This window comes from Ascaphus truei, chromosome 2 (genome assembly GCF_040206685.1).
Source record: "Ascaphus truei isolate aAscTru1 chromosome 2, aAscTru1.hap1, whole genome shotgun sequence".
Lineage (NCBI taxonomy): Eukaryota > Metazoa > Chordata > Amphibia > Anura > Ascaphidae > Ascaphus > Ascaphus truei.
In genome coordinates, this window is record NC_134484.1 from 96,410,194 (window position 1) to 96,433,363 (window position 23,170).

The 23,170-nt window shown below is 42.6% G+C and overlaps 1 protein-coding gene across 2 annotated transcripts in view; it reads left to right on the top strand.

Annotated features, from left to right (window-relative positions):
* TRPA1 (transient receptor potential cation channel subfamily A member 1) overlaps positions 1-22,181 on the top strand; it is a 115,850-nt gene extending 93,669 nt beyond the window's left edge. For both annotated transcript variants that reach the window (XM_075583502.1, XM_075583509.1), the window contains exons 25-28: positions 5,979-6,047; positions 7,902-8,021; positions 8,448-8,545; positions 18,648-22,181. In XM_075583502.1, coding sequence (XP_075439617.1) covers positions 5,979-6,047; positions 7,902-8,021; positions 8,448-8,545; positions 18,648-18,843 — 483 coding nt within the window. In that variant the 3' untranslated portion in view covers positions 18,844-22,181. The remainder of the gene's footprint in view (positions 1-5,978; positions 6,048-7,901; positions 8,022-8,447; positions 8,546-18,647) is intronic.
* Positions 22,182-23,170: the final 989 nt, after the last annotated feature.

Genomic DNA, 23,170 nt, shown 5'->3' on the forward strand with positions numbered 1-23,170 from the left:
GAGACCTCTTCGTAGGGATATACCTGCTCCTTTATTGTGTAGGGTAGCTCCACCTGATCTGTCCATGTGAGGTTGTAGGACCATATTAAAATCTCCTGCTAAGACCACGCTTCCCTGCACAACCGAGTTTAGGATTCTAAAGAATTTCTCGAAGAAGATTGCACTCTTTTCGCAGGGGGCATATATACAGGCGATTGTGATCTTCTGTCCCCTAATAGTTCCTACTATTATAATAAATCTGCCATCGTTATCCCGTTTGGTTATCAGGCCTTCGTAAGGGATGCTATTATGGAATAGGATGGCAACTCCACGCTTTTTGACTTCAGCAGAGGCCGAAAAAACCTGGGTGAAGTCTTTATCAAGATATTTGGGGGTATTGGTTTTGCTGAAATGTGTCTCCTGTAGGAGCAACACATCTGCATGTTTTCTTTTATAATCTGTGAAGGCTAGTTTGCGTTTAGTGGGGTTGTTAAAGCCCTGCACATTGTGAGATATAAAAGTCAACGCCATTTATTGCTGTGTGTGACTTCGCGCATCATTATGTTGCTTGACTTACCCGTGGCTTCCATGTGTAGGGCCGGACGATCACTGTCTTCAGGACGCTTACTCGTAGATAGGTATTTGAGGGAAGGGTAGGGAGGGAGTGGGGGGCAACGGGGAGGGAGGGGGAGAGGAGGGGGGGACTGGGAGTAGCACATGAGGGTCAACAACAAGGGGGTTGGGTTCACGACACATAACAACAGATACTGTAATGTACAAAAAACAAATAGGAACATGAAGACAAGAGCCCACTCCGGGAGCCCCCGGGAGTGGCCCTTGCGCCCAAGGGATGGATCCTTTGGCCCAGACTGACGACGGGATCTTCCCTGCCTGCTGGGTCCTGGCTTCCCTGGGACTTGTTTGCGACCCCTATTCTGTAGGGATCGTAGCGGAGGACACATACACGCCGATCAGGGAACTGTCCTGCCGGTGCATCTCCTTTAAACAGACAACAGTTAAATAACAGTATAACTTATAACTTTAGCAATAAAAAACTCTCATTTACATAACATCCACCTAAAGAGTTTCCCCCAAAACTCCACTTCTCCCTACTCCTCCTGTTTTTGCCCTCTGTGTGGGTATAGGTTGTAAGGAGCACCGTGCCCCCCCAAAGGGTTCCTATTGTGCGGTCCTCGTAGCACCAATCCTGACCACTCTTGTTGGTGAGGAGTTCAGAGGACCAGTTACCTAATTTTCATTATCCTCTTATATGTGAATGTCTACTCTCTGTATGGTAGGGTGCCGGACTCCCCTCCTTTAAGTGCCTCTGTGTTTTAATGTGTGGGTGGTGAACGTTTAATGTACTGGTGGTCTGCATGTGTTGTAACCAAAAAGCGGCATCCAAGAAGGCGGAGGGGCCATTGGCGCACATGACGCTGACGTTAGTCGACTACATGCAGACCTATCTCCCAATGGTGTTCCATGTTCCCATGTGGGGTCAAGCAGGAGGCAGCCACCGATTCCCCAACCCTCGGATGACCCCGGCATGCATTTGCATCCCCCCTCCCCCGCCCATCAGCCCACTCCGTCAGCCCTCTAAGGTCAAGGCCCCGTTCCCTCCCTCAGCGCTCCTGCATTGCTGACAGGCGAGGCGCCGACATATACCGATCGTGATATGCGGTCTGCAGGGAACGGGAGACGGAGCGGGGGGTGGTCGGGATCGGGAGGCCTGAACGGCAGGGAGGCACGGCCTGAGCGGAGGGACCCGCTACTTTCCCCCTCCTCCACCTTTCACGGGCTTGGGCTGGGGTTGCTGATCACAAGCAACACACATATTCAGTCACACACGCAGGCATTCTCACACACACACACAGGTTCTCTCACACACCCTCAGGCACTCTCACACACATACACACAGGTTCTCTCATACACACACATATGCTCTCTCACACACACACACACACACACACACATACAGGCTCTCTCACATACCCACAGGCACTCTCATACATACACAGACACAGGCACTCTCACACATATACACACAGGCTCCCTCACATACCCACAGGCACTCTTGCATATATACAGGTACTCTCATACACACACATAACCACACACACATAGGTAGGCAGGCACTTATATACATACACACGCACACACACAGACAGAGGCAGGCATTCACGCACTTAGGCACACATACACAGGCATCTAGACATCCAGACACATATACAGATGGGCATCTCTGTTACTCACCCCCCCTCCCCCCACCCCCCACACACTCCTCCCCGCTTCCCCCCCTCCCCCATGGCCCCCAGCCACATCGCACGACGTGCTGGAGCCAGGGTACACAATTCTCCTGCGTCCCCCAGTGGCCGACGCGTCACCGCATGCAATCAGCTGCGCAGTCGAAGGGGATCGGGACCGGCCTGGAAGGATTCCCCTGCTGCGGGTCCCATCTCATTCTGCTCCCATCGCCGGGTGCGCCGCCTGGTGTGTCCGGCTGCTAGATCTCGCCGGTTCAGGGACATATTTGGGTCTCGGGGGGGAGGGAGGGGGAGTCCGGGTGCTGGTGAGACTCCGTTGGTTCCGTCTAGGGCTTCGGCCACGTCATCGCCCGGTGCCGTCGCCGCTGTGTCCCTCTGCGCATGCGTCCCGCCTCAAGTCTCGCGGGAGCCAGTGACGTCATCGAGGCATCCCGCGAAGAGCAGGGCTGCTCCCGCTCGCTTCGGGGAAGGAGCAGGAGAAGATGGCTGCCCCTCAAAAAATGTGAGTAGACCTGCGGGGGCTGAAAGTTTTCTTTATCTCCATGGGGGGGTCGATGGGGGTTCCCGGACAAGCACCCCTTGGCTAGGGCCTTCCAGAGGATCCTGCTGGGGAGTTTGGGGGAGAATCTAGATGTTTATTGGGGTTGATTAGCAGAATCTATGTGGAGCTCGGCGGTTCCTCCACAACTCTAGCTGCGGATCGTAGGCTCCCAGCTGCGCGCCATGAGGTTGAGGGGGCGCCATCTTCAGCAGCTACCAGGTGAGGGGGGCTTTGCGGGGGGCCAAGGACCTTACGGAGGAATCCCTCTCCATCCTCCACATGTTTCAGTGTGTGTGCAACACCGTTTTTCACAACCAGAACTGCACATGGGAACAGCCATCTGTAGCGCACTTCTTTGTCCCGGAGCGCTCTAGTTATGGGGGTCAATGCCTTTCTTTTTGCCAGGGTAGCTGGGGACAAATCTTGATATACTTGGAATTTGATGTGTTCAAACTCCACTGTTTTCATCTCTCTGGCGATTCTGCATGTTTGTTCTTTTATCCGATAGCAGTGGAACCGCATAACGATGTCTCTGGGGGGGTCCCCCTGCTGGGATCTTCCTCTGAGTGCCCTATGGCATCTGTCTAGCATTAAGTCCCTTTCTGTCAGGTCTGGGAACAGATGCTCCAACCACTTAGCGGCGAAGTCTTCCGGATCTGTGACCGATTCTGGCACCCCGCGCAGGCGGATATTGCAGCGACGGTCGCGATTCTCCCCGTCTTCGATCTTTTCCTCCAGGGATCTGATTTGATCTTTAAGGGTGGACATTTGTGTTTGTGTCTGGGATATGGCGCTGGTGTTCTCTTCTGCCCTAGACTCCAGGGTATCAGTACGCTCCCCCAGGGCATCCACATCTTTCCTTAGTGCCCAGAGCTCTGTCTTGAAGAACTTTTTCATGTTGGAGCAAAACTCCTTCATGTCTTTCTTCCGCACCACTGCCATATCATCCTGCTCCTCTGCAGAACTGTCCATATCAGGGTCTGCTGCTGGGTGCTGCTCAGGGGAATCATGAGTCCCGGCCTTAGCTGTACCTTTACTTTTAAAAAATGTAGATACTGGCTGTGTTTTTCTACGCACCGTTTTGGTAGAAGCCATCTCTGTAGGTTGATGTATGTTGCGCTTAGCTTTTATTAAGGAGACGATAGCGTTTTAACTGTTATTTTATGCTATTATGCACCGGGGGGAATGGAGCTCTCACTCTAAGCTGCCATTCACCATCGGGGGGGCGTGTCCTCCTTTTTATTGTGTTCTTATTGAATATTTGTTTTTTTTATTTTTTTATCTCAGATGTTTGAGAACTACAGACTTGCAGATTTTATACTATTTTTTATTTTTTATTTATTGATTTATTTTCTTATAGCGTTTCAATAGTTGAAATATCCTTTTGTAAATAAAAAAGGTAGAAAGCACTATATACACTGTAGTCTGCTTTTACTTTGAATAGCGCATGTTACCCAGGATGTATACTAATGTGATATTTCATTGGCTCACAATTAGTCTATACTCTCCAGCACCAGTACACCAGATTTCAGGAACAACCAATGAATTTTACATATACATTCAAATTCACATACTTACCTTTAGTATACGACTCTCCCTGATGATACGTTTGCAAATCCCTAAATTATTAGTAATACAAATATGGGTGTTATTTAGTAATCTGTAGTACTGCCGATGGTGGCATTATTGCACAGAAACTCCCACTGAAGTCAGTAGGAGATTAAGTTTCTATGGTACAGTGCACTGATTGCAGATTAAAGAATAACCACCAATAAAGCCATGTTAAAATAGAGACTTAACAGAACAACAACACTGTTTCATTATGATGTAAATTATCTGCTGAGGAGTGACTATATGTGTATGCAACCTAGTATGAAATACTACCGTATATGGGACATGAATACGTTTGATTTTTTTTTCAAAATTGGTGTTTTGATTCTATTGTTTTATTCAAAACATTTAAAGTTTAGTTGTAGTTACTGTAAGTGTTTGAAACATCTCTTTATTGGAGGAACTAAACTGACTTTATTTTTTCCACATCTAATCATCTATTTCTGAATATATGAATTTAATGTTGAACTGTGACAGCCTTGACCTAAAAATTAACACATTCGCTTAGTATTATGTTTGTTTTTTATATTGTTAGTTGGCAGTTTTCTTATCAAAGTCTCCTGTCTGTGAAAAGTGTCTAACAAATGGCACCCGGTTGAATAGAGAAAAAATGGGAAATTAGGCGTCCAAGAGGGGATATGATAACTACAGGTGTGACGACGAGTATTCTAAAACTTGCCTTGGAAAATCTGGGTATATCACCAACAAGACCCAGGTACATGCTGGGTACATGCTGCAAACATTTTAGTGACATTTCTGCAGAGACTAATGGCCCATTGGATCAGCAGGGGTCCCTGGCAGTCCCATTCAGTCACTGAAATGTTGCAGCATGTACCCAGCATGTACCTGGGTCTTGTTGGTGATTTCCCCAGATTTTTTTTAGAATACTCGTCGGCACTACAGTATATGCAAATATATCCAGTGACAGTACAAGGAGCTATCAAAAGAACTACTCATCCCAAGGACAGTACAAAGAACTCTGGGTCATCCAGTTTCACCAGCAACAAAGGAAAGGGTTATTTACAGTAAGGGAAGATAAATGTGGAATACATTACCCATGGAGACTGTGATGGCAGATACAATAGATATGTTCAAAAAAAGGTTGGACATCTTTTTAGAAAGGGAAGGTATACAAAAAAAATAAACATGGGAAGGATGTTCATCCAAGAAGTAATCTGATTTCCAATTCTTGGAGTCAGGAAGGAATTTATTTTTCACCTTATCAAGTATCATTGATATTTCAATGGGATGTTTTTTTTTAGCCTCCCTTTTGATCAATATACTGTAAATATAGATATAGAATAAAGTATATGTCGTCTAAATTTAGCATAGGTTGAACTTAATGGATGGAAGTCTTTTTTCAACCTCATCTACTATGTAACTATGTAAATGCCACTGGAGTGAAATGTTTTTCAATTGATAAATCTTCTGTAATTCTATTCCACCAGATTTGACCATGTTTTGCATCTTTGGAGACTTTAATCAATAAACCACAATGTATTGCAAGCGTGCATGGCATTAAATCGAGTTAACATTTTCTTATTCTGCGAGAAAAAAACTAAATGTGTTTTATGGAATTCTAGATTGGTCTGGCTGTTGGTGACATTGCAGAAGTACAAAGGAATGCAGCACTCAAAAGGATTGCAATGCAGGTGAATATTGCACACATTTAATAATAATAACTTTATTTCATATAGTGTTTTCTCCCAGTGGGACTCAAAGCGCTTCACGATTACAATATAGTGCACGGTACGCAGCACATAGAGATTTTTACAGACCCACTCCCTGCCCCGTGGAACTTACAATCGTTGTTGGTGCCTGAGACATAGGGAGATAAAGTCTCTTGCCCAAGGTCACAAGGAGTTGACACCAAATTTGTCACACATTTCTGATTAACTCTGACATCCAATAACAGTATGGTTGAAAGATAAACCCAGAGGATATCTATTTGCACTCACTATGAACAGATTTAATGGCTGAAAATTTTTCATCCAAGGGTACAAATATCCATATAAGTCCACTCACAAAATGTGGGTACAGTTAAAAAGCATTTTAATCAACATATATACATATATACAAACAATGTGTAAAGGAAAATGATTAAAAATACGGGGAGGTGATCAACATCGAAGAGATACCTTATCCTCACACAGTTTTAGTTGCTCACTGTGTGTATCCAATTAGGGAGTTTGTAGGATCATTTTCCTTTACACATTGTTTGTATATATGTTGATTAAAATGCTTTGTTAACTGTACCCACATTTTGTGAGTGGCCTTATAGGGATATTTGTACCCTTGGATTACATTTCTACACCCATTAAATCTGTTTATATTGAGTGCAAATACTGTAGGTATCCTCTGGGTATCCATCTTTCAACCTTTCTGTTAATATATGCTATTGTTCCTGTATGCACCCTATGTACTAATATAATTACTTACTTCATAATAGGTGAGCAGCAGGTACTATCTTCTGTGTCGTAACTCCGACATCCTTTCATAGCTGCTGAAATACAAATCAACATGTTCATACTATACATGTGCATAACACCCTGCAAAGTATGCCTACTTGACCATTAAAATAGTTTTTGCAGCAATATCAAATCGAAGAAATGTGTTTATTAATAGTTAAACAGCCAATTAAATGTGCGTCTTGAAACTCCTTCCTATCTTTTCCATAAAGCCACTCCCAAAACTGCAAGATAGCAAAAAGATGATTAAAAGAGAGGTTAACATAACATTTGTGTATAAAGGTTTCCAACCATTTAAGAACTGGGAAACCTTTAAAATGTATTGTGATTCAATGGAACCCATGCCTACATATGCTATGTACCTATTGCAATAGTGCTTACTTTTTAAATTAAACTAAAATCGTTCGGTATTATATAGAACAGGTATATACAGTAACTGGTATTATTGCAACATACTATTTAAAAACATTATTAGATAAAAAATATAGCAAAATAACTTTCCTGGAAAAGTTAATTATTCATCATTACCATTCCCCCCCCCCCCATGCCATAGAGGTAGAAAGCCAGTCATGATACATTCAATAGTTGAATAAATGTGATTGTTTCACATTATCACCAGCAGACTTACTCTTTTAATTTAAAAAAATGGTAAATGGTTGCCTGTTACTACTGTATATAAATAAATGTGGTAACTATTTGGCCCAGATACACAAAGGGGTGCTAATCTTTAGCAAATCCAAGCTTCCATCCATATGACTTGGAGATATAGCATGCAAAAACTTAGGACCCATTTATGGATCTGGTCCTTTGTTTCCACACCAAAATAAGAAAGCACAAATACGAAACTGGTAACCAAGGATAATATATGCAACACACACTACAAATACTCAATGTCTGTTGAAAGGGGCAGAGAAACCCACTACACATTATTTTAAGCAAATACTGTAAAATCTGTAGTTCATTTTTTTCTACATTAAATATAAAAATGTACACTAATACATATTAATACATATTTTGGGGGAGGGGGGTTGTAATTAGGTGAGTCTTCATACAAATTTAGAGAAGAAACTGCCCTATTGGGTCTTGAAGAGGGTGGATAAGGACAAGATTACCGTCTATCCCAACAAGCCAAGAGTATGGGGAGTTGCTATCGATTCGGTAAGTACAATTTGTACTTTTCCTTTTGATGCTGCTTTTCTAATGTCTCAGACATTTTATTGGACCATCATAAAACGTAACAATCAGCAACTATATTGATTATATTACGGCTAATAGATCTACGAATTATACTGTAGATCCGTTGTAGGTTGTGAAATTTTTTGAAGTATATACTGTTCTATTTCTAATTTAGATATTACGGTTTGGACATACATATGAGCAAAGAGCACATTCGTGAACACTATATTTGTGGCCATATATTATCATTTAGCAGTTTAGAATAGTTATTAGTCAATTAATATTGGTAAGGCCTAAAATGTATTTATTTACAGTTCACTTCAAGCCTCTTCACTATTAAATATATATTTCTTATTTAAAAATGTATTGAGGACAAGTTAAAAAATCTTTTTTTTCTTTTATTTTTAGCACATACTTAATTATTTCTTGAGTTGTGACGTTTTTAAAACAGAACATCCCTGCGATGATGTAACTATGGAACTGGAGCTTTGGAAGCAGAAAAACAGGTTTGCACTTCTTCTCTGAGTTTTTCCACAGCTTTAGTACTGTGTAAATCATTTCAAGAATGAAGAGTAGTGGCAGTGGATACATTATCTAAATTAATTATTCTGGATGTAGTTAAAAAGAAAAAGACACTTTCCCACATTTACTGAGCAATCTTCTGTCACAAGACATGTTTCAGGGCTGGTGTTTTCAAAATGAAAGTATTACAGTTAGTTACAGTAGCAAAGTGTCCTGGATGGTAAACTGGAGCAAAATATATTGAGGTCTCAATTTTCTTTCATTTTTTGTCAGTGGAAAACATGGTTACATAACCCCCATTGTGCTCTGCCTATGGGACTCCTTGGGCAAAATTTGACGAGAAAAAAACACTACCATTATACAGTATGATACAGAGCTGGAAATAGAGATCATTAGAAAGCTCGTTGCGTACAGTGTGAGAGACTAAAGGCCAGATACACTAAGCTCAGTTCAATTAGGGCATATACCGTCAGGTACCTAAATTAGTAACGGGCGGCCCCGATTTTTTTTTTTTATAACTTTGGTTTTATTGTGTTATTCATAAGCATACAGTACATGTACAGTCATAGTATCCGCAGACATTGTACCAAAACATTTCGTTGTACTTTAACACGTATCCAAAAAGGGTGAGGGGAAAAAAGGGGAACACAGGAAGAAAGAGAGGGGGGGGGAAGGGAGTGTGGCGCGGGGCACTCTCCCGCCGGGTCGATTGGTATGCAGCCCTGATTTTAACGCAAATCCACAAAGGTAATTATATTGCAAAAAGAAGAGCTATTGTTTAACTCATTAGCATAGTCTTAACGTTAGGTTAAATTAGCACTATCTTGCATTAGCTACAAATAACGCCTGCAGTTATTCCCATCCAGACACTGAAATATTATTTATTTATTTATAAAATGTTTTGCCAGGAAGTAATACATTGAGAGTTACCTCTCGTATTCAAGTATGTCCTGGGCATAGAGTTATGATGACAAATAATACATTGTTACAAATATGTAGTTACATCAGTGAACAGGGTATACATTATATACAAGACATTTCATACACATGTAATGGTTCTACGGCCCCCACCTCATCTCAGATTGGCCCCTGTGGTCTAATCGGCCCCCATTACATGTCTGTGTGATGTGGTGCACCTGCTGGTAACAGGACTCCTGAGTCTCCCGCTAGGTTGGTATGGGGAATATCACCATGACAGGCGTCTGAGGTAGTGTGCTCTGAGTCCAACTCACATTCGGTTACAGCGCCTCCACCCCATACGGATCTCTACAGCAGCAGGGGAAGTATCCCATGGGGAGCTCCTTCTTGGTGCATCCTTCTGTGGAATAACTTCACTCTCACACAGAAGGGATCTTTTGAACCAGGGCATCTTTAATGTCATCTCCATAGGCAGACTGCCCCCCATAGAGGTCGTGCTTAGCCGCTCATCTTGTTGAGGTACCCCCCTTCAGAAGGTTCCTCCTCTCTTAATGGAGTTGTTTCACCTCTCCCCTAAGGGAGATCACCATCTGTGCCAGGTCCATGGACACAGTGTGGAATCAGCTTGCACTTGACTCTGACAGACTTGAACTGCGGCAGACACTCTGGTAGACTACTTCAGATCTCCTTGTTAACACACCAACTTTAGGCAGTGCTGTGTCTTATATAACCTCCAGAAACAAACCCACCTCTGTGTCACTAATAGTGGACACAATGCATTTTGTCACTTCCTTTATTACATATGACACCTCACCAGGGTTTGAGGGCAAACCTCCATGATTGTTGCTGGCACCCCTGCATACTTCCCAGGATTACTGCCAGCATGAGAAATAGATGTACACCATGTTTACACATGGCTACACACAGTTAAAGATAATATATATTTTGGGCATATATAACAGTTACAGACCAGATTAAAACGTGAGACAGCTTAAGTTTTGAAAGAACTTAGACTGGTGGGGCTGTGACAGTCCAGATTTGGGGTGCACGGTAAGAGAAGGAGGAGTGGCCGGATACTTTGCTGAACTTTGGGACCATGAACAGTCTTTTGGAATCAGATCTCAGATGATAAGTGTTGCATGTGGTAGGGGTGAGGAGCTCGTTCAGATAGAAAGGTAGCTTGTCCAGAAATTATGTGAAGGCAAGACAAGAAAGATGAACTTTGCGCCTAGACTCAAGTGATGAACAATCTAGTTCTTTGAACATTTCGCAGTGATGTGTATTGTAGTTGCATTGGAGAACAAAACATTGGAGAACAAAATGGCATTTTGAATTGTAGAGAGTCTCAAGTTTGCAAAGTTGGGTTTGGAGTGCTGAGCCGTATACTATGTCCCATAATCTATAATTGGCATTAGCATCTGCTGTGCGATACGCTTTCTGACCAGTAGACTTGGAGAGATTTGTTCCTATAAAGTACACCTCGTTTGGCATAGGTTTTGGATGTCTTGGTATCAATGTGCATCCCAAATGTTAAATGGGAGTCAAACCATATGCCCAAGTATTTTAAACTAGTAAAAGGGGCTAGGATGGTATTAGCGCTGGTTCTGATCTGGAGCTCAGTCATTGAGAGCTTTAAAAATGTAGCCTTGTGTAACGTGTAGCTCACCACAAACGTGACACGACCGCGGGGCTGAGGTAGGGAATTAGATAGAACGCCGACTACAACAGCGAGGACGCGTCTAGAGCTTAGAATTGTCGTGCAGGCTGGATCAGGATAATAGAGGTCAACGTAAACGAGGTACTTGCCGTGTCTAGGAGTGTAGAGTAGCGGATCGTTGGGGTACGTAGCCGAAGTCAGGATTGGAGAGGGTAGAGTAGTCGTAATGCCAGAGCCAGGGTCAGTGCAGGAGAAAGCAGCGTCGTAGTAATCCAAAGCCAGGGTCAGAGTAGGAGAGAGCAGAGTAGTCATATCCAAGCCAAGGTCTGTGCAGGAGAGAGTCACAGGTAGATATCCAGGCAGGGTCAGGCAGCAAGACCATGCAGACAGAGTCCAGGAGATGAGGTTCAGCGTCACACAAACAGGAGTTATGCTCTGCAAAGACTAAGAGCAGTTGGAGCATATTTAAGGGCCCTCCCACCACTGGGAGGCAACCAGGAAGTAGAGCTGCGGTTCAGGATAAGCTGCTGGATCGCGCAGGTGCATCCTATTGAACAGCCAACTGCGACCGCATCAGAGCGTGCGCACGTTGCGCGTAACCCACGCAACCCGCACATCATGTAGGCGACCCGGTCGTGCACAGTCATTGCGCGTCACTACCCCCGCGCCAGTATGGGGGTGGAGGCCAGAGGCGGGACCCGCGGGAACGAAGGAGGAGTATAGCCACGCCATGCAGGTCTGACGTCAGGGCGAAGGTGGGACCGATTGGCGGAGACTGATGCCCGACGAGGAGACCATGCAACACACACGTGCCGCGCGTCAGGCCCCGAGTAACAGGAGCGCCCCCTGTGCCCAGAGAGAGAAGAGGCCGACGGGGTCTGTGCAGTACCCGCGCTGGGTTGCTTGATTTGGGTACCACAGAGATCAGAGGGGCAAGTATGGGTTAAGGGGAGAGATGTACCAGAACGGCAAATCCTCACACCTTGGTCCCGAGTACCATTGTTACAGCCTTGTCAGGTTTAAAAACAGTTTGTTTTGGGAGATCCAATTTTCAAGTCGCAAAAAGTCAGATTGAAGTATGTGTTCAAGGTCGGAGAGGCTAGGGCTGTGGGCATATAAGATTGTGTCATCTGCATACATGTGTATTGAAGCTTCCTTACAAGCGGTAGGAAGATCATTATGAACACTGAGAGGAGTAGGGGCCCCAGAACAAAGCCGTGCGGGACACCGCAGGGGATATCGAAGGGGGTGGATTTAGAGCCTGGGATAGGCAATGTTGGGATCTACCTGATAGGTAGGAATGAAACCAGTTTAAAGCATGCTTCCCTATTCCAGACGACTGGAGTTTTTTAAGCAAGTTAACATGTACAACAGTATCAAAAGCCTTTGCAAAATCTAGAAATATTGCACCAGTGAGTTGTCCCAGTTTCATTCCACTCTGAATCTCATTGCAAACTTTTAGCAGGGTAGTTACCATGGAGTGTGTGGGGCGAAAGCCAGATTGCAATTCGCTAGCGAAATGTGTCTTGATATAATAATCGATTAATTGGGAGTGAACACATTTTTCCATGACTTTGGATAGTATTGGGGGAAGAGAGATTGGCCTGTAGTTTGAGACAGTATTTTTGTCCCCACTTTTGAAGATTGGGACAACTCTGACAGTTTTCCAGGTCTTAGGGATATGGCCTGCAGATCAGAGTCTGACTAGGGAAGCAATCGGTTTGTCAATGGCTAGGGCACCAAGTCTTAGGAACTTAGATTGCATGACTAGACAAGTGTATCTAAAGAAATACACAAAAGAGTCCCTTAGTAGGCGCACCGCAGACCTTTATGGAATAAAATGGTCAGGGGTGAAATGTGTAATTGGTGTAATTCTTTAATTTTATTAAATTCAGTGAAGGTGTAATTAAAACAGTATACGTTCTAGTACTCAGTTGAATATACTGTGTTAAAAGATAGACGCTAGAAAGTCTATATGGTCTACCATACGCCCCCTGTAGCTTATGAATAGAAAATAGTTCTGGTGGTTTCAGAGACTATTGTAGATCACTTTAATAGCCTGGGCGTTATTGCTGCATCTCCATCTGTAGTTGGGTGTTTCATGGGGCAGATACTAATGCAGAATATCACTTGCTCGGTGTCTTATGGTGTGATTATTCGATATGGAGCAGAGTTGCTGTGGTATGTTACTCACAGTAGCCGAGTGATATTTGGGTATACACGTGATTGTTTATTTATCTCCCGTTGTAGACAGATCAGACCTGTTGGGACTGCTGTAAGAGACCTACACACTCAGCGCACGCGTCATCTGTTTATGCCATCATGCTCATTGTGTTTATACAGTGTGAAGGCTGATTCCCGTGCCCTTCGTACAGGTAAGTATGGCTAGTCCCTGTTGTGCCAGGGATCATCACAGGATTTCCCTGTGTAAGCGGGCTGGGTTAGGGATGTGAATGCTCTGCGCTCCAAACGGGATTCTGGCTGCGCGTGCGTCAGATACGGTCGGTCTGTGCTCCAGTGGAAACTCTGACTGCGCATGCGTGAGAACGGGATGGTATCGCTGCCTACACCGTGATGTCCGTGTATACAAGGTTGATTCCCGTGCCCTACGTTCAGGTAAGTGTGGCTAGACACTGTTGTGTCATGGAATATCACAGGATCCCCCTTGTAAGCGGGCCAGGTTAGGGGTGCGAGTGCTCTGCGCTCCACGCCGGATTTTGACTGCGTCTGTGTCAACTCAGGAAACGGTGTCACTGCGTGTGCCGTAATAGTATAGTGTCCGTATATATAGCTAGAGCTAGTGATACCTGGTGTATACCCGTGATTAGTTCTGTCCCGTTGTAGACGGGTCAGTCGTGCTGAGACTGTTTGTGGGAGACTAGGTCAGTCTGCGCATGTGTCACCTGCGTATATCGTGATACTTGTAGTGATTATGCAGAGTAAAGGCTGATTCCTGTGTCTTATATTACACTGGTGGTCTGTGTTTCAGTGGAGACTCTGACTGCGCATGCGTTAGAACGGGACGGTATCGCTGCCAGCACCATGGTGTTTTAACAATCCGTGTGTAGCAGAAAGCAAGTTTCTGTGTCCTATGTGACACTCCTAGGTGAGGATAGTTAAAGCAGTATTGCGCCCAGGGCTAGATTTAATCAGCTAACGGAGCGTAGTTCCTGATGGTCTCATAGATACTGGTAAGAGCGCCCCGTTGGTGGTTAGCTGGAGTGTGTAGTAGCCCCAGGCAGCACTGCCCTGTGGCAGTGCTAACACCTCTTTAAATGGGTGTATCAACTCAGGAAACGGAGATGCATATCGTTAGTTGAAAAAGTTTTTTGGCAGCAGGAAAGTGAAAGTTTTAACCACCGGGTATAAATGAGCGACTACAGACGCGGATACGCCCACCCCGGAAGAAGTCGCAGGAATCGACGAAACATGCGGCATGTCGGGTCTTTTGCCGACAGACTCTACCTAAACCTCCTGCAGCTGTACTGAGCACTGCTCAAACTTTCACTTTCCTGCTGCCAAAAAACTTTTTCAACTAACGATATGCATCTCCGTTTCCTGAGTTGATACACCCATTTAAAGAGGTGTTAGCACTGCCACAGGGCAGTGCTGCCTGGGGCTACTACACACTCCAGCTAACCACCAACGGGCTAGATTTAATCAGCTAACAGAGTGTAGTTCCTGATGGTCTCATAGATACTCTAGCCACACTTACCTGAATGTAGGGCACGGGAATCAACCTTGTATATACGGACATCATGGTTTAGGCAGCGATACCGTCCCGTTCTCACGCATGCGCAGTCAGAGTCTCCACTGGAGCACAGATCGACCGTATCTGACGCACGCGCAGCCAGAATCCCGTTTGGAGCGCAGAGCATTCACATCCCTAACCCAGCTCGCTTACACAGGGAAATCCTGTGATGATCCCTGGCACAACAGGGACTAGCCATACTTACCTGTACGAAGGGCACGGGAATCAGCCTTCACACTGTATAAATACAATGAGCATGATGGCATAAACAGATGACGCGTGCGCTGAGTGTGTAGGTCTCTTACAGCAGTCCCAACAGGTCTGACCTGTCTACAACGGGAGATAAATAAACAATCACGTGTATACCCAGATATCACTCGGCTACTGTGAGTAACATACCACAGCAACTCTGCTCCATATCGGATAATCACACCACAAGTGATAATCTGCATTAGTGTCTGCCCCATGAAACACCCAACTACAGATGGAGATGCAGCAATAACGCCCAGGCTATTAAAGTGATCTACAATAGTCTCTGAAACCACCAGAACTATTTTCTATTCATAAGCTACAGGGGGCGTTTGGTAGACCATATAGACCTTCTAGCGTCTATCTTTTAACACAGTATATTCAACTGAGTACTAGAACGTATACTGTTTTAATTACACCTTCACTGAATTTAATAAAATTAAAGAATTACACCAATTACACATTTCACCCCTGACCATTTTATTCCATAAAGGTCTGCGGTGCGCCTACAAAGGGACTCTTTTGTGTATTTCTTTAGATACACTTGCCTAGTCATTCATTGACCTACTCCCTAGGCAGCACGCCTCCTCCACCAAGGGGTTTTAGAGCGAGGTTCCTCTCCATAGCTATCTCGAACTTAGATTGCAGTAAGAAATTTTGTGACGTTGGGTGAGATCCTCCGGCTGGAGCTCACGCCACAAGGAGGATTTGGACCCTTAGGAGAGAGGGGAATTATTGTCGGAGACCACGCTGCCTACTCCAATACACCTCTGGAAGCGGCACCTGGGTACTGGAGTACCCAGTCATGTACCCAATGTGCACCAACATTCACAGGGGTTACCGCTACTTCACATTTGGCTGGGATTGCTGGGATGGACACCAGGGGTTATTGGTGCCATGGCACCCTCAGTACTTTGAGGGAACCACTCAGTGTGTGGAGTCACTGCATTATCTGATATTGTGTGTTATCTGTGTTTAGAGTTGCGTACAGTAAAGATTAGTTATATACATTGTGCGGTGTATTGCTTAGTAATGTATGTTCCTGTGAGGGGTTATCCCGCCAACGCTGGGATCCCTCATAGGTGGAGGCGCAGCCTGCAAGGAGACAGAGCTCACCCCAGGCTCCCAAAAGTGGAGACTTATGCCTCCTGTGAGCATACAGGTACAGCAGCATACATAGTTGCCAGCATATTTCGCTTAGGTATAGAAAAAGGGGGCTACATAGTATTGTATAAAGCAGGGGGCACAATCGTTTTTCCCTGCGCCCCCCTGCTGGATTTCCTCCTCTTTTCTTGTGCTCCCCCCCCCCCTCTTACCTTGATTCAGACGTACTGGTGTCATGTTGTCATGGCAACGTGACATCACATGACTCTGCGGCGTCATTTGACTTTGCGTTGCCATAGCGACACGTCACCAGGAGTGTCTGAATCAAGGTAAGTGCGGGTTATAGAGGCCCTGCAGCTCCCCCGGCATTAATTTAAATGCCTCCGGGAAGCGTGCGCAGGGCCTCTGTAACCCCCCCGCCCCCTGTAGCGAATCTCGCGCCCCACACTTTGCGCACCGCTAGTATATAGGTCTGTTTGGGGAGGTACAGTGTTTCACATATAGTCTCTCTTTCCTTACACTGGGTTAACGTTAGGTTATTCTGTTTATTGTTAATTTAGGTTAGTGTTAGGTTAAATAGCCTAACTGTGCTTAGTGCATTTTGGGTCTAAGGGAGTTTTTTAATTAAACTGTGATCGTGCAGATCGGGGACTATTACACAGAAACTACTGTACCATTGACTTCACTGAGAGTTTCCGTGCGATAGTGCCCAATGTACTGTATCTCAGGTGTGTTAACAAGTACTGTATATCTCCACTGTTGTACTAAAATAGATCAGTCTCTCTCTCCATCACTTATTGAAAGGAATATACTAATGAAATATCGAATGGTGATTGTTTTTGCAGATAATTAGGTTTCTAAATATGTGTTAACCTAAGGGAAGAGAATGTCCATTACTGATTTAGGTAACGTGATGTTATGAACCATGACTTAACTGAGCTCTGTGGATCCCACCCTAAAAGTGTGAAAGAGAGATAGAAATACAGATAGTAAGAAAGAACATAGGTGCAGTGTGATTGAAAGAGAAACTGAGCAAATTGAATAGATTTAGGGACAACAAAAATATCAGCATTTGTATTTGTTTGACATAAATGTTTTTCTTGTCTTTGCTAAATTACTTTTGCAGCAGATTTGTACAATTTATTTGCGTCATCAATATGGATTATGCTGATGCAGGCCTGGTAGTATTTGACAGATACCTTATACTGTACTTGATTTAAGTACCAAGGGCCTGATATCTTCCATCAACCCACATTAGTATCCTCCTTTTGGTTGGACTAGCTAATCAATTGAGATAAATATCTAACATAGCAGTAGTTTGTCTTGTTGATATCCCTATCAATATAACTGGAGTTTGGTGATAGTTAAGCTTACTACTACGTTTTCATGGCCATTCAGGCTCCGGAATCTATACTTTGTCCCACAGTAGCTGGTATCTTTAAGAAGGAAATCTACAAGCCTAATTTCTAGTTATCTCTTCCAATGATTGGCAGCATATACTGTTATCAGGAAACAAGTAAGGAGACACATGAGCTCTCCGTAGGGTTATTTTATTATTGTGTAATTACTCATTTATTAACAGTAATGAATTAACCAAAACACATTAAATACCACAATAATTGTTAATACTTTATTTTATAGTATATATCTGTGCATTGTCATAATACAGGTTATATTTGATTGATTATTCATCCTTTCACTGTACATTTTATACATAGTGGTGTGCACCATATATAGGAGATCTCTCTCTGTGTGTTTCGTTCCTCACACCCTATTTGTTATAGCTACATCTGGCCAGAATGTTCCTGCTTCCAGCAGTTTTAACCTTCTGCTTAAGAAGATGCCGTCATAGTCACTCTAAAACAATTATTAACACGTGTACTATAATGTTTACAATGTAGTGCACTCCAGCACAAATTATATCACAACCAAATGTATTTAGATGTATGATAGACGTAAAACATAATGTATGCCATTATTTTAAGATTAGTAATGTGTAGCTATCATCTGTTAGAGGATTCCAGAACAGGCTTAAAATGGGATTTGTTATCATATCATCAGACGCTGATGAGTCTGCATTTTGACACATTTCTGTAATCCCGTTCATTTTTCTTTGAAGTTAAATACAGATCTATAATGAAGTTAAATAGCTACTGTATCTATTGGGACATTCATTTGATATATGCAGTGTTCGACAAACCTATACATTTGCTCGCCCCGGGCGAGTGGATTTAACCCCCGGGCGAGTAAATATTGGCCCAAGCAGCACACGTTTGGTACTACAGTAGGTGGCGAGTAGATTTTTTTGTGTGGCGAGTAGATTTTTTGGTGATTTGTCAACCACTGGATATATGTATATGCATACATTGTAATATGTTTATATTTATATCTGCCTTTGTGTGTTTAGGTTGAAGGATCTGTCTACAGTCATGCAGAAGCAGCATGAACTTATTAAGCTGATCATTCAGAAAATGGAGATCATATCGGAGGCGGAAGATGAAGATGATCATGATCTCTTTCAACACAACAAGAAACAGAAATTGGACCGCAAAGAAAGCAAATGGAATTGTGTGGTGAAAGCTGTGAAATGCAAAGATATTTAGACTCAAGCAAATAATAGTCATCATTCAGTTACAAACATATGCTACTATTAACTGGTATCCATTTAGCATGTTTAATCATATATTGAATCTGTGTGTTTCGCTTACAAACATATCTTGCATTTCCATAGTAAGTGGAATGGCTTGTTCACGATACCTTAAAAGAGGAAGCCAGGCTCCCAGAGCCATGGGAGCACTGACTAGGTGAAAAACAAGATCAACGCACATCATCATTTACTAAAACACAACATTCCATCATTATAAAAACCTGTTATTACTTTTACAATGCTGCAAAAAGCCTGCACATCTTTACAGTACCTATTTCCCCACCAAAAAAATCATTTAAATAAAGGTTTAAGTTACAGTAAATAATTTAGCAAAAGTATGATAAGCTTGTTTACCACATTAACGTAACCCTAGGTCAGGCAAGTCCTAACTTCAAATTATTATAACATTTTTTTAACCATGTAATTGAGCTGAATTCCCCCTAATTTTTTCTTTCATTTTTATGGGGAAAGATTATCTGACTTATAAATGTAAATGTATTTTATACCTTGCCATTAGCAGATCACCTGAGAGTAGGTGGGAGGGTATCTTAAACCAATATAAGGTGGTCACACCTAAACAGCACTCTAGTAAGTTATCATAAAATTGTAAGAACTCTGTGTGCTGGGTGAGTGTACATAACACAGGCTCTGATTGGGTGGCCAGTGCCTTCTCATGTACTCCCCTCCACCAGCATGTCGGTGTGGGGGGAGTGGAATGAGTCTTCTTAACACTTTGGGTGTGGCAGGGCATAGCCACGACGTCATGTGGTCTAGCATAAAAATGTATCAAGATCTCTGCTCCATGTTTTGCAACGTGTGTCAGTGAGTGATTTCTAGAGTGTCAGTGAGATACATGAAATGTAAGGTGGTTTCCTACATGTGCTGTATAGTATTAGGCAGAAAAGTTTAATTCACATTAGACTTTGATTGTTTTGGTGCAAACATAAGATAAAAATATGACACAGAGGTTGAAACAACACATTATAATCTTGTATCGGTGTCAAAATAATCTGGCAAATTTAAAGTGGCGTACATTTTTATAGATAGCAATTTGCATCACATAGAGGAAACTTTTTCTTACATTTTATATAAGCAGGAAATTGATAAATGCACCAGAACACAGTTATGTTCTTAATTTCTTTACTTTGCTACAGCCACTCCCCCACCATCTTTATCATATTGTATTTATTATTTTCTTGGTGGCAATGTCTTCCTGTTCCCACAGATCCCTCACTTCTTAATGAGGTTTTAGTTAATTAATGTTTAATGATATAAAGTATATATGTAGCATTAGTTACTGTAACCTACTGTACTAAGCAGCTCCTCACACATAAATATACTGTACTCAGATAAAAAGAATCATCCAATTTTCTTATTGTTCAATTTTTCTTTTATAAATTCTTATAATATACAATACTGTTTAATTACTTTCATAAGATAGACACCATAAAATAAATGCATAACTTACATTTCCAAAAAGAAAAGCAAAAAAGATATAAATGGACACTAGATATTTTAAAACAACAATTATTAGTAAAACACTTAATAGCTCATTCAAGTGAATGGGCTGCTACAAAACTTATAAGCCACTGAATGATGATATAGTTATCATAGTTTTAAGATCCACATGTGATATCATATGTAACCCCTCTTTGAGATTACTATGGCAATATAGGGTAATGGTGTAGGCCCACACAGAGTAATGCCCCCTTTCCATCACATGGTGCAGGGTGATTAGGCAGAAGATGAGCCCTGTATGGTGATAGTGATCTCATCATAGGATATACAGTATATAATTAGGGAGACATTTATGGAAAGCAGGCCCCTAGAGGAGTTGTAGAGGATGGACCTCACTGTGAATAGTGTATATATGTTCAAATATTGATTAGTTTATGATAGGCAGACCATGTGACTGCATAATGCTAAAGACCCCAACAGTAGGATAAATGAATGAGTGAATAACCAGATACTTGTAGGGGGGACCACTAAACATAAACTTGATAGAAGACAGGTACTGGGTTGCAGTCCCAGATGGTAAGCTCACTAATAAGTGACGCTGTTGTTAACAATAACACCAGGAAGATTGAGCATAATAACACCCTATAACGTACCAATTGTCTAAATAAAGTCCTGAACAGGAAAACATTTAGCAAGCGATTGACTCACTCTGAGTGCTGCACAGTCCATGCGATCCAAAGGTGAGGGATCCCCAGGTGTGCTTCCGTCCAAGGGGTAGGCTAGTAGAGAAGGAGAAAAAAAAGACCTTGAGAAAGCGCTCTGTGAAGCGTGAAACGTTGGTAGGGCTCTCCATTGCCCTGTTTTTCCATGACCAATAAATAACCTTTTTATGAGATACGCACCCTCCTTTCTACTTTTTTGATACCTACAGTAGTGCTCTTCCAGTTTTTCTCCTTCTCTACTAGTTTAGGATAGGGAAAGAATCCCCTTTATTGTTTTATAGTTAAGTAGAGTGCCCTACTCAGATAGCATCCCCAGGTATGGTTCCACACTTCTCTTGTGATTCACATATAGGAAACCTATGCTTAGAAGGGGTTCTTCAAGCTCAGCCCCGAGGCATAGCTGGACCAACCCAATCGGAGGGTCCATAGCTGACTCTCCCCCAGAAGGTTATGAGACAACATTCAGTACTCAAGATGGGGATACTGACTGCAGACCGAGAGAGTAGTACAAGGCCCGGCAGGGGCTCACAGGAGATGGAGCACTACTGATGGTACACAGCAGAGGGATTATTTAAGTAACCTGTAAGGAGTTAAGCGGACCGAGATTGGGGGCAACTAGAGAAGAGCATACAGACATCACAAACAGTAAACACTGAAGAGAATATAAAAGATGTAATGTATATGCTGTGATTGAGCCTTTATCAACGGTGATGAATAAAGATGCTGTTTGTATGAATAAAGTTCTTGGTGCCCATCATTGCGTTACCAACTCCCAGCCTGCACAAATCCAGCCCCCTGACAAGGTAACACAGTACAGACTAGGTAAGCCATTTAATGAGACATTTAATGTAACTCTGTATGATGCCGGGCAAAGAGGGTTACACATACAATACATTCCTTCTTTTTTTTTTTTACATACAGTAAACTCACTTCTATTCTAGTCTACCCAGCAAACGCAAATTACACCTTTCTGGAAGGTGTCATATTTTTCCGTCATTGCTTGTAGTAATACTACCTGATATCTGCAGTCTGTTAAGATACAGTATGCATACTTTCTACCGCTCGGGATTTTACTGCCCTCTATCATCTGAAAGCATTTCTGTTTTCTTTCTGATTTTTAGACTTCCAATACCTTCCTAAAAGCATAGAGAATGTAAGAAATTAACTCCTCCAAGCCAAAGGTCAACAAAGTAAAACATTTTAAAACTTAGAAACCTTACTACTTGACTTCTGCTTCTTTAATTGTATTTAGAACAGCAGCAAACTGCCACGATGGAATAAGACTGCATTAAAAGTTTCGAATTAGTTGAGATACATGCTCTTCCTATTTTAACTGACATGCCAATAACCCCCTATTGCTCTTCTAAATACTAAGATACATTTATTGTTCTTACACATTCATCTCTCCTTTAGCTAATGCATCTATAACACTACTATCTTGCTCTCTGCTCCCACCCAGAGCTAACCAGTTACACCACATGTACTGTTATTGCTTGTGCTTGTCTTCAGCTAATGCTATTTACATTTGTCTCTGTAACACTCATGTTTACATTGTCTATTCCGTGTAATGCAATATTGTGTCTCACGAATCACTAAATAAACCATCAGTGCTCTATAAGAATAAAGTTAGCGTAATAATTGAAAAACTACTAGCTGTAAAGTCTAGTTAACTAGTATTAAAAAGTGATATGTTCAGTATGCAGAACTATAGCGTTACTATTGTGCAGCTACTGTAATATAATCATATATTGTATAGATTAATTAAATCAGATGGCCACTTCTCATAAAAGGTTATAACCTATAATATACAGTAATGGAGCTAAGAGAATCAAATGGATGTAATGGAGGAATGATATGCAAAGTGCAAATAAAAATGTCAGTTTGGCAAATACTGTGTTTTAAATCTGTCATAATTTAATTGGGGATATTTTACCTTAAAGAATCTCTGTGAAACATTAGAGCCTGCTTTTAATACTCAAGAAGAGTTTGCATACAGGCATTAACCTCTATTTTAATGGAAAGATCCTTTGTCAACTTTGCAGTATCCTCTGACTCTGGATTTCCAAGCTAGGGAGTCCACATCTAATTTAAGTTCTCCAGTGG